This window comes from Ornithorhynchus anatinus, chromosome 1, assembly GCF_004115215.2.
Source record: "Ornithorhynchus anatinus isolate Pmale09 chromosome 1, mOrnAna1.pri.v4, whole genome shotgun sequence".
In the NCBI taxonomy this organism is placed as follows: Eukaryota; Metazoa; Chordata; class Mammalia; order Monotremata; family Ornithorhynchidae; genus Ornithorhynchus; species Ornithorhynchus anatinus.
In genome coordinates, this window is record NC_041728.1 from 136,787,081 (window position 1) to 136,799,167 (window position 12,087).

At 43.8% G+C, this 12,087-nt stretch overlaps 1 protein-coding gene across 10 annotated transcripts in view; it reads right to left on the minus strand.

Moving 5' to 3' along the window:
• Window positions 1-12,087, minus strand: part of TNIK (TRAF2 and NCK interacting kinase) — a 484,943-nt gene that overhangs the window by 101,785 nt on the left and 371,071 nt on the right. For all 10 annotated transcript variants that reach the window (XM_029061407.2, XM_029061401.2, XM_029061394.2 and 7 more), the window contains exon 13: window positions 1,145-1,255. In XM_029061407.2, the coding sequence (XP_028917240.1) occupies window positions 1,145-1,255 (111 nt within the window). The remainder of the gene's footprint in view (window positions 1-1,144; window positions 1,256-12,087) is intronic.

Genomic DNA, 12,087 nt, shown 5'->3' on the forward strand with positions numbered 1-12,087 from the left:
AGATTCCAAGGGAGATGCGGAAGGGAGGTGAAAAATAGAAAAACCTGGGGATCTGCTCAACGAACCCAAGTTCAGTAACGTAAACTTTTATTTGCAATAGCTGAATGTGTTTCCACCAAGTATTACAATTAGGGTGTTTCAGATAACTCTTATCCCGGCTTTAGAGCTTTTCATTACTAGATCACTTCTTTACATGACCTCTGGCGTCAATAATACCATAAAGCTCAGTTGCCACCGTGCAGTTAAGCGGGGAGAAAACGACTGTGGCATACCTTGTAGCCTTTTTGCAGAGAGAAAATCTTTCTCACTGCTAAGATGCATATTTCATGGAAAGAGAAAAGTGGGCCAAGTTGGGATTTAATAGTATCAGGAACCCAAAACTGAGTCAACAACAAAAAAATAACTTCTGTGGCGATGTTCCCAGTAGGCAATACCACTCAATAAATACCTCTGTTGTATGAATTGATTAGGTAGGGGAAAGACTTATAATAATTATGATAAGAATGATGATAATAACGATGGCATTTGGCATTTGTTAAGTGCTTACTATGTGTCAAACATTGTTCTAAGCGCTGGGGTCGATACAAGCTAATTAAATTGGAATTATAATAATTATAATTAATAATAATTATGGTACTCGTTAAGCTCTTACTATGTGGCAAGCACCGTTCTAAGTGCTGGAGTAGATACAAGGTAATCAGGTTGGACACAGTCCATGTTTCACATGGGGCTCACAGTCCTAATCTCCATTTTACTGATGAGGTAATTGAGCTCAGAGAAGTTAAGTGACTTGCCCAAGGTCAGCCAGCAGATAAATGGCGGGGCTGGGATTAGAACCCAGGTCCTTCTAACTGCTGACTCCCCTTCTGACTAGATGTTTGTGGCTTTCCATGTGTCGGGTTTACATTTGAAGCAGGACGATTACACCCAAAGCATGAAAGACAGGTTGAATGAGGTTAAGGTTGAGTCAGATCAAGTTGTATTAAACAATTTATCCTTGGGTAATGGGGGAGACAAAGGGAGATGGGTTTATGTAAGGTTTATGCTTTCAATGTTTTCCTGAAAGAGTGAAAACTCAGAGCTGATTTTGCGGTGGGAGACCATTCCCAACACCCAGCCAAACAACTTGGAGATTCCAGCTGACCTGTTCGTGCTCGGCCCGTCTCCTCTCTTCCTCTCGTCGCATCTGTTCCTCATAATGCCGCCGCTGCTCTCGCTCTTGTTGCTTTCGAATTTCCTTCTCCCTCCTTTGCTGCTATGGGTGTGGGAAGCACACATCAAATAAAGGGACTGTGCAAACACGTGAAAACGGGGACAATTCTCTACGAGCCACGCAACGATTACTTCCGAATATGAAAAGATAAGAATGCCAAACCAACATCACTCCCCTCGGCCAGTGGAGGAGGGTCCACGTGAAACTTTGCCTAACAACTAACAGGATGGAGAGAGGGTCACAGTTTCTGATTGCCATGGCACCCAGTGCCGAGGGGAAAGTAGGTTAAGTCGCTCTTGTCATTTTCAATTGCGGGTAGAATTTTCCCTTTTAGTAAGTCTCCCTCTGCTAAAAACTTGGAAACTCTTTGGTTTTTCTGGTTATCTAATTATGGGACATTACGTCTTGTCAGATTTCAGCATTGACCATTTCTCTGCTTCTAGACAGGGTTTCATGGAAGGTGGGAGGACCAACGTGGAAGCATCATTCGGAACGGGCTCAGAGTGATCACCATTCCAACTTGGTTGCACTGTACTCTTCCAAGCACTTAGTACAGTGCTCTTCACACTGTAAGCGCTCAATAAATACCATTGACTATGACGACTGACTCTTTGACTGCAGCCCTTTTTTCTCAAGGCTGCTTGCACCTGGAAAGAGACAGGGTGCACCCCTACTTGCAGATCAAAATTCAGGTGACTTCTATGCTGCTGTATGTATTGAGGACTTACTGTGTTTAGAGCACTGTACTGATCGCTTGGGAGAATACAATATAACAGAAACATTCCCTGCCCACAACGAGCTTACAGTTCAGAGGGGACTAGTCTTTCAAGTGATCAGTCAGTGACAACAACTGGAATGAAATAAACAGCTGCTCTGGCCTCACTTCTAATGAGAAGTAACCTTGATACAACAAATATTTTACATTCCTTTCTCCAAGCAGGGTTATTTTTCTAGAGAAAAACTACGGTTCTGGATCAAGCCATTTAAAGAGTGAGCTGATTTTTCTATGAAGGAGTTGTACAATCCCATTGTCTTTCCCACACATCAACACTGTTTCATAATTACATGCCATTTAGGTCTTGTGCCAGGTGACTTCTCGCTGATTGTAGCTCAAAGGGATATAGACATTCCAAGTGTTTTATACACTGCGTCATGGCCCAGTGGAAAGAGCATGGGCTTAGGGGTCATGGGTTCCAATCCCGGCTCTGCCACTTGTCAGCTGTGTGACCTTGGGCAAGTCACCTAACTTCTCTGTGCCTCAGTTCCCTCATCTGTAAAACGGGGATGAAGACTGTGAGCCCTACGTGGGACAACCTGATTACCTTGTATCTACCTCAGCGCTTAGAACAGTGCATGGCACGTAGTATGCGCTTAAGAAACACCAGCATTATTACTGCGTCTCGGACCCACTAAAAAGTGAGTTACAATTTCCAGTGGACTCACTCGGTTTCTGTCTTCTCGAAACCATGGAGACAATTACCAGGGTAATTGATTTCCAAAACGTATTTGAAAAATCGCATCCTAAACTCAACCAAAGCTCCAAGCCAAATTAACCTGGACGTATCTCAAAACACTCAGAATAAGTTATGACTCGTGCACCCGAGCTAGCCTGGGACACTAAAATGAACCAAAGGCAAGTGAAATCCCTGCCTCTGTGAAGGTATGTTGACAGTAGAAAGTGGGTGGACTGAAAAAAATGAACAAGTTTCGGGATTACTTTAGCTTCATATCAGTATTGCTTTTGGGAGGGCAAGAAGAAAAAAATGAGAAGCTGGAGATATGACTTGGAAAGAAGGTGGAAGGAGGAAGATTTTATTGGAAAACGTGATGTGTGTGGGTTGGTGAAAAGGGGAACCAGAGGGGAATCGAGGTAGAAAATGTTAATTGAAAATGAGCAGGGGGGAAACAGAACTCTTTCCATTTTCCTCAAGAACTAGGATATTGTTGACTAGACCCATGATTACTTCTCTCCTGCTACTTCTGCTCGGTACCCTGCTCCTTATCTGCCTTCCTTACCCTTCCCTCTGTGTCAACTATGCCCTGGACAGTGGAACCCTTAAGCACTTCGATATTCACCCCAGCCCCACAAACTCTGTTTATATATATATTTTTTATACTCAATGATTTTCCATATCCCTAATCTATTTTAACATCTCTCTCTCCCTGTAGACTTTAATTTCTCTTTGGGCCAGGGTCATGTTTACCGACTCTTTTGCACACAGAAGCAGACAATAAAAACGACTGATTGATCAGCTACAGTTAAGTTAATCTTCTGACTGCTTTTCCAGAACAATAAGTAGGTTTGAGTTTGCTCACCGAAACAAGCAAGCACCTGCAACTTGGTAGCTATTCAAAAAATTCCAACATTACTACTAGCGGCCAGGAATAGTATGGGCTTGCGGAAAGAGCGTGGATAACGTGGCTCAGTGGGTAAGCTCCCGATTAGACCGTAAGTCCATCAAAGGGCAGGGACTGTCTCTATCTGTTACCGATTTGTACTTTCCAAGCGCTTAGTACAGTGCTCTGCACATAGTAAGCGCTCAATAAATACTATTGAATGAATGAATGAATGAATGAGTGAAAGAGCTCGGGCTTGGGAGTCAGAGGTCATGGGTTCAAATCCCAGCTTCGCCGCATGTCAGCTGTGTGACTTTGGGCAAGTCACTTAACTTCTCGGTGCCTCAGTTCCCTCAACTGTAAAATGGGGATTAAGACTGTGAGCCCCACGTGGGACAACCTGATCACTTTGTATCCTCCCCATCACATAGAACAGTACTTTGCACTTTGTAAGCGCTTAACAAATGCCATCATTATTATTATTATTTATAAGGCCACAAATTCTAATCCTAGCTCTGCCACTTCTCTGCTGGGTAACTCTGGGCCTCTGTTTCCTCATTTGTAAAATGGGGATTCAATACGTTCTCCCTTCTACTAAGGGTTTGAGCCCCTCATGGGACAGGGACTTATCGAACCTGATTAGCTTGTATCTCCATCAGCACTTAGAATAGTGCTTGACACCTAGTAAGCACTCCTGTTCTGTTCTGTTGTATGGTACTCTCCCCAGTGCACAGTACAGTGCTCCAAACAAAGTAAGCTCTCAATAAATACCACTGATTAATAATAATAATAATGTTGGTATTTGTTAAGTGCTTACTATGTGCTGAGCACTGTTCTAAGCGCTGGGGTAGATACAGGGTAATCAGGTTGTCCCACGTGAGGCTCACAGTTAATCCCCATTTTACAGATGAGGTAACTGAGGCACAGAGAAGTGAAGTGACTTGCCCACGGTCACACAGCTGACAAGTGGCAGAGCTGGGATTCGAACTCATGACCTCTGACTCCCAAGCCCGTGCTCTTTCCACTGAGCCACGCTGCTCAGAGTTTCTCCTCGGAAAAAGTCACTTTTTTTTGATGGCAGTAAACCAACTGCAGCAAATGCCACTTAGTTTTTAGGTGAGAGGCAACATTTGCTAAGGCTTTAGTGACTGCATCTTTAAAATGTTTCTTCTTTGATTTTTGATTTGCCCCAGGGTGGGTGGCTATATCTGGTGCCACCAGCAGTGTTCAGAGGAGCTGTGTAGTATGCGTAAATTTTAAAAAAAGTTTTTGGCTCCACGATGGCCCGCAAAGCCTCGGATCTCTCCTGCATTGGCATCTCACCACCTGCTGTGTCTGACTCTGATTTGCCTGTCATAACGCAGATGTCTTTAAGCACGAGGCACCGAGTGGTGTTTTGGTGTAGGAATTGTCTTCAAATGGGCTTTTCATCTCTATGGCATTTTCATCATATGGATCTTTTTTACTTTGCCTGACAATGCCCAATATCTTAAAGTCTGCCTGATAGATGGAGAGGTGGTCATTTACTCATATGCAACGACTGCAGTTAGAATTTCGTATTCCAACAGGGCTGATTTACCCTTGCTGCGGGGTCTTTGTGGATGGCTTCGTTCTTCAGGGCTTAATATTTAGGTCAACTATTATTTATTATTATTATTACTGTTATTAATTCTGGGGTCGGGAATCTGGGTCCATTATTGTGAACAAGGGAGGACGCGAGAAAAGAAAACTTAAGAAATGGATGACATCTTAGGGATAGCAAGAAGAAATTTAATTTTTAAAAATTGTCTGAGACTAGATGACTGTGTCGATCATAATCAAATTAAATGCAGATAATGACGTGATCCTTCTGGGTGTTCCATCTATTTAGGATGGAATTTAGGCCCTTTTGAAAATCTTAGGAGACATCATTAAATGTAGAGAAGGAGCATGACCTAGTGGATAGAGCACAGGCCTGGGAGTCAGAAGGACTGGGTTCTAATCTCGGCTCCACCACCTGCCTGCTGGGGGACCTTGGGGAAGTCACCTAATTTCTCTATGCCTCAGTTACCTCTTCTGTAAAAATGGGGATTAGGTCTGTGAGCAAAGGGACTGTGTCCAACTTGATTTGCTTGCATCCACCCCAACTCTCAGTCGAGTGATTGGCACACAGTAAGCACTTAACAAATACCATAATAATTATTATTACTAGAGATGGCTCACTCCTGCTCTGTTCATGGAAACAAGCACAGATATGTTTTTGGAGAACCCGAATATAGATCTCACAAGGGGGAAATCACTAAGCCTGGCCCTGTCTTGAATACAGTAGTAATAATAATAATTGTGGTATATGTTAAGTACTTATTATGTGCCAAGTACTGTTCTAAGAGCTGGGGTAGTAACAAGGTAATCAGGTTGGACATAGTCCCTGTCCCATGTAGGGCTCACAGTCTTAATGCCCATTTTACAGATGAGGTAACTGAGGCACAGAGGAGTGAAATGGCAGCAAAGTGACTTGCCCAAGGTCATACAGCAAATGGCAGAGCTGGGATTAGAATCCATGTCCTCTGACTCCCAGGCCCATGTTCTTTCCACGAGGCCATGCTGCTTAGCAGCGTGGCTCAGTGGAAAGAGCACGGGCTTTGGAGTCAGAGGTCATGGGTTCGAATCCCGGCTTGGCCACTTGTCAGCTGTGTGACTTTAGGCAAGTCACTTCACTTCTCGGTGCCTCAGTTACCTCATCTGTAAAATGGGGATTAAGACTGTGAGCCCCATGTGGGACAACCTGATTCCCCTGTGTCTACCCCAGCGCTTAGAACAGTGCTTGCCACATAGCGCTTAACAAATACCAACATTATTATTATTAATATCCTGCCCCTCCTGAACCCTGCTCTGAGGTGCCTCATTTTGCATATACAACTGTTTTCTAGCCAGCCTTTTTATTTTTGTCTATGCCCGCTTCCACAGAAAATGAAATTTTGTGTCTGGGTGCTCCTGATTCTTCAACAATGCTCCATGGTTGTTGGGATTTTTGGCCATATGCATGAGGATTAGTGTGCTTCTTGTGTGCTCATTCCCGGTTTTCCCACCCTCTTATGTCTCAAATCCCATTTTCATGTTTGGGACTCACTCTGCCCATTGCTAAAACACAGCAAGTTGCAGATAGAAAGAAGCAGTGAAAATTCCACAGACCAGTGGGGATTTACAACAGGAAGTGAGGAAGAACATGCCTGATAGAAACCGCAGAGGGATTTTAAACAAGTCGATTATTATTGGTCAAATGAGGTACTGGCCCAGGGCTTGGGGCCATGGAATTTCTATCAGAATCCTAGAATGTCCTAGGGGAGTTCATCAAATCTGACCTATAAATGGAAAGAGATGACAGCTCTGTTTCAAGTGGCAACTGGAAGCAATCGCTAGTCACCCTAGGGATAGGGAGGTTTTCTGATGTCAAGGTCAGGTTTATTGGCTACCCTGAAAGAACATTAAGCTATCCAATTTGTTACCGGAAGCTCTCCTTGGAAAGCGTAGACAATACCGCTTCCAGGATATGGGGATCATTTTGAAACTGGTCTCAGTTAACTGGTCTCAGCTACTCAGACTGTGAGCCCCATGAGGGACAGGGACTGTGTTCGACCTGATTAACTTCATTCATTAGTATTTACTGAGCGCTTACTGTGTGCAGAACACTGTACTAATAACATTGGTATTTGTTAAGCGCTTACTATGTGCAGAACACTGTTCTAAGTGCTGGGGTAGATACAGGGTCATCAGGTTGTCCCAGGTAAGGCTCACAGTTAATCCCCATTTTACAGATGAGGTAACTGAGGCCCAGAGAAGTTAAGAGACTTGCCCACAGTCACACAGCTGACAAGTGGCAGAGCCGGGAGTCGAACCCATGACCTCTGACTCCGAAGCCCAGGCTCTTTCCACTGAGCCAGGCTAAGCACTTGGAAAGTACAATTCAGCAACAAAGAGAGACAATCCCTGCCTACAATGGGCTCACAGTCTAGAAGAGGGGAGACACACATCAAAACAAGTAAACAGGCATCAATAGCATCATCATGTCAACACTGACCCCAGGGGGCTCAGGGTGTTAGTGCTTAGAACAGTGCTTGATGCGTAGGAAGCATTTAACAAATACCATAAAAAAACTAAAAAAACCCCAATCAATGTTATTTACTGAGTGCTTACTATGTGCAGAGGACTGTACTAAGTGCTTTGGAAAGTATAATACAATAGAATTAGCAGACATGTTCCCTGTCCATAACAAGCTTACAGTCTAGATGGGGAGACAGACATTAATATAAATAAGTACCCCCCAATTAGACTGTAAGCCCGTCAAAGGGCAGGGACTGTCTCTATCTGTTACCGATTTGTACATTCCAAGCGCTTAGTACAGTGCTCTGCACATAGTAAGCGCTCAGTAAATACTAGTGAATGAATGAAGCAATTTCTAATATATAATGTAATGAAGCTAACAAATGCTACTGTTTGTTCTGGTTTTAAATTGCCCATTCTACATAAGCTTTGTGGTTGATATGCTTAGCAGAGATAAATTAAGAAATATGCACAACTATGTGTATTTATTTTGCCAGTTTAGAAATGTACTGAATGTTCCATTTCAGAGAAAGCATCGCAGACCAGCCACGGAGGGTAACACTGTGAAAACATTTAAAGCGGGTGGACCTAGGCAAGTATTTTCAATCTCATCTCTGGAGAAAACTTAAACTGGCCAAATTGTGCTTCAATTGTATTAAAACGCCTACTCTTCTTTCAATTCATTTTGGGAACAACAAGAGTGAATACTCTTCAACATCTTCCCACCCAAACACTGTCCTCCCCCTGACTTTCCCATCACTGCAGACGGCACCACCTTCCTTCCTGTGTCACAAGCCCATAACCTTGACGTTATCCTTGACTCCTTTCTCTCATTCAACCCACATATTCAATCAGTCACCAAATACTGTTGGTCCCACCTTCACTACCTCACTAAAATCCTCCTTTTCCTCTCCATCCAAATTGCTACCGTGCTAATCCAATCACTCATCCTATCCCGCCTGGATTACTGCATCAGCCTCCTTACTGACCTCCCAGCCTCCTGTCTCCCCCCACTTTAGTCCATACTTTATTCTGCTGCCCAGATCATGGGCCTCATTGATTCATTCATTTGTATTTATTGAACACTTACTGTGTGCAGAGCACTGTACTAAGCACTTGGGAGAGTGCAACACATTTCCTGCCCACAATAAATTTACATTCTAGCGGCGGGAGGGGGGGAGATAGACATTAATAAATTAAAAAATTGAAAGATATGTACATAGGTGCTGTGGGGCTGGGAGGGGGAAGAACAATGGAAGTCAGGGCGACGCAGAAGGGAGTGGGTTACCTCAGTAACCTCATCTGTAAAATGGGGGTTAAGAGCTCCAAGTGGGACAGGGAGAGTGTCCAACCTGATAAGCTTGTATCTACCCCAGCGCTTAGTACAATGCCTGACACATGCTAAGCACTTACAAATACCATGTCTGTTATGCTGTCATATTGTACTCTCTCAAGTGGTTAGTACAGTGCTCTGCACACAGTAAGCACTCAGTACATATAACGGACTGAAATTTAAAAAAAAGTTATCCTCTACTCCCAGATGTTTTTGAGTTAGAAAATGATTGCCATAGGGGAATATAGATAATGATAAATCTAACTGAGCCCCCACTAAGTTCTGGGGCCATGCTGCTTACAGTCTAGAGGGGGAGACAGACATTAATATAAATAACTTACAGATATGTACATAAGTGCTGCATCTCTACATAGAAAGCCAACAATTAAAAAACGCCACAAATAGGGAAAGATATTGCGCCGGGAAATAACATTGTTGAAAACAGGTAAATTAGACTTCATGAGTCTTCTGTATCTGAACTCAAGAATGATATGAGAGAAACTCACACTCCTCATTTAAGAACCTCAGATGAAGAATGCTATTGGATGAATAATTAAAGGCAGGCTCTTTGAAATAATGTAAGCCATTTTAAATGGACCTCCTTTAGGAAACTACAGTGGGTTGAAATCATTTCCGTCGGCATTTAAATGATGCATAGAATTTCAGCTCTTGAAGAACTCACTTGATGTTAGCTGTTGGGGAGAATTTCTAATGAAAATATCTCCAGAGTATGACTGCTGTTTCAGAGCATAAAAATGAAAATGGCTAAGCATCACAGCAAATGTATTAGAAATACCCAAGTCTTGGTTGCCTTAGTTGAAGCAGCGTGGCCTAGTGGCCAGAGCCCGGCCTGGGAGTCGGAAAGCCAATCCCGGCTCTCCCACTTGTCTGCTGTGTGACTTGTCTGCTGTGTGACCTTGGGCAAGTCACTTCACTTCTCTGGGCCTCAATTCCCTCATCGGCAAAATGGTGATTAGGACCGTGAGCGCCTGTGGGGAAGGGACTGTGTTCAACCCAATTATCTTGTATCTACCCCAGCACTTAGAACAGTGCCTGGCACCTAGTAAGCGTTTAACAAATACCACATTATTATGATTTATGCTAATTCAAAGTTGCATTTTTATAACAGTATCTTCTGATGACCCTGAACCAACCACTCAATAGACAGGAGGGGGGTGAAGTGGAGGAGGTGAATGCATTAGAAGTCTCTTGGAGGGGTGGGGAAGAATAGTTTTGAAGGGAGGGGACTGTGGGAGAGAAGACAAGCAAGGAGGTTGTGGTTCAAGAGTGGGATTTCACAGCTGGTGAGGTTAGAAATGGTACAATGATTAGTGATGATCAGATCCAGGGTGTGTTTGAGTTGGTGAGTCACTGGAATGAGGATCAGTTGAGGATGGGAGGAAGTGAGTGGCTGGGGGTGGCGGGCGTTATCAGGAATGCCCAAAAGGAGGCTGAAGTAATCATTCAATGGTGCTTGAAATCCTGAGGTTCACGGAAGGGGAGGAGGAGAAAAGAAGTGAGAAACAGCCTAGAGGAACGAGCACAGGCCTTGGAGTCAGAGGACTTAACAGTCAATCAATCAATCAATCAATCAATTGTATTTATTGAGCGCTTAATGTGTGCAGAGCACTGTACTAAGTGCTTGGGAGAGTACAATATAACAGAGTTGATAGCCAAGTTCCCTGCCCATAGTGAGTTTACAGTTTAGAGGAGGTGGCAGGCATTAATAGAAATAACTAAATTATGGATTCGATAAATACATTACGATTGGAATAGAACCTGGGTTCTAATACTGGCTCTACCACTTTCCTGCCTTGTGATTTTGGGCAAGTCACTTCACTTCTCTATGCCTCAGGTACCTCATCTGTAAAACGGGGATTAAATCTACCTCCCTCCTATTTAGACTGTGAGCCCCATGTGGGACAGAGACTGTGCCCAACCTGATTATCCTGAATCTACCCCAGTGCTTAGTACGGTGCTTGGCACATAGGAAGTGCTTAACAAATGTCAGAGAGAGAAAAAAAAAAGAAAAACAAGTAAGGTGTCAAAGTTGCTCTGAAAATTGGAGGCAGGGTCCGAGAGGCAGGTGGTAGATGAAGATGACAAGAAATTGAGGAGAGCAAAAGAGGCTTCAGCGGAAGAGAAGGTGAGGGATAGAGAAGGGGAATGATGCAAAATTTGCAAAATTTCATATCTGCACATTCACTTGTGTCATCTGTGTCTTTCTTTAGAAATAGCACTTCGGAGAGGAGAACGGATGGTTGTGGGAAATCCAAATCTCTCAGCAGTTCACGCAAGGACAGCCGAGGCCTGCCTGCTTCTAAAACATCTGCACCTGATTCTCCCCACTGCAGCCTCATAGCAGGGAATGATAATGCATAATTTTGGTACTTGTTAAGCTCATACTATGTGCCAAGCATTGTTCTATGCGCTGGGGTAGATACAAGCCCATCAGGTTGGACACACACCCGGTCCGACATGAGGCTCACATTTTAAATGAAAGAAAGACTTCTCCCTGGCCAGAGATGAAGGGCAGCTCACTCAAACTTGGAGATGTAGTCTCTCAAGCGCTTAGTACAGTGCTCTGCACACAGTAAGGGCTCAATAAATACGACTGAATGAATGAATGGGGCTGTGGCGCTTGAGACGGGTACGATGACTCTCTTGCCGCTGTTTCTCCATGTGTTCTGCAGCAGAGCTGTGAGGAAACCAGTCCCTGCAGATTACGTTCGATTCCCAAGCATAAGATTCATGGCTATGCCTACCTGCCCCCGGCCAATCATCCCCACTTTCATTTTTTTTAATGGTATTGGGTAAGCGCTTACTATGTACCAGACACTGGACTATGCGCTGAGGGCTGAGGTAGACGCAAGTTAATCAAGGCAGATGCAGTCCATGTTCCTCATGGACTTAATCCCCATTTTATTGATGAGGTAATTGAGAAGTCACATGACTTGCCAAAGGTCACACAATTGACAAGTGGCCGAGATGGGGAATAGAACCCAGGTCCTCCTGACTCCCAGGCCCACGATCTATCCGCCAGGTCATGTGAGCCCAATCTTAATAGGAGTAATAATAATTATGATGTTTGATAAGCCCATATGATGTGCCAAACACTATTCTA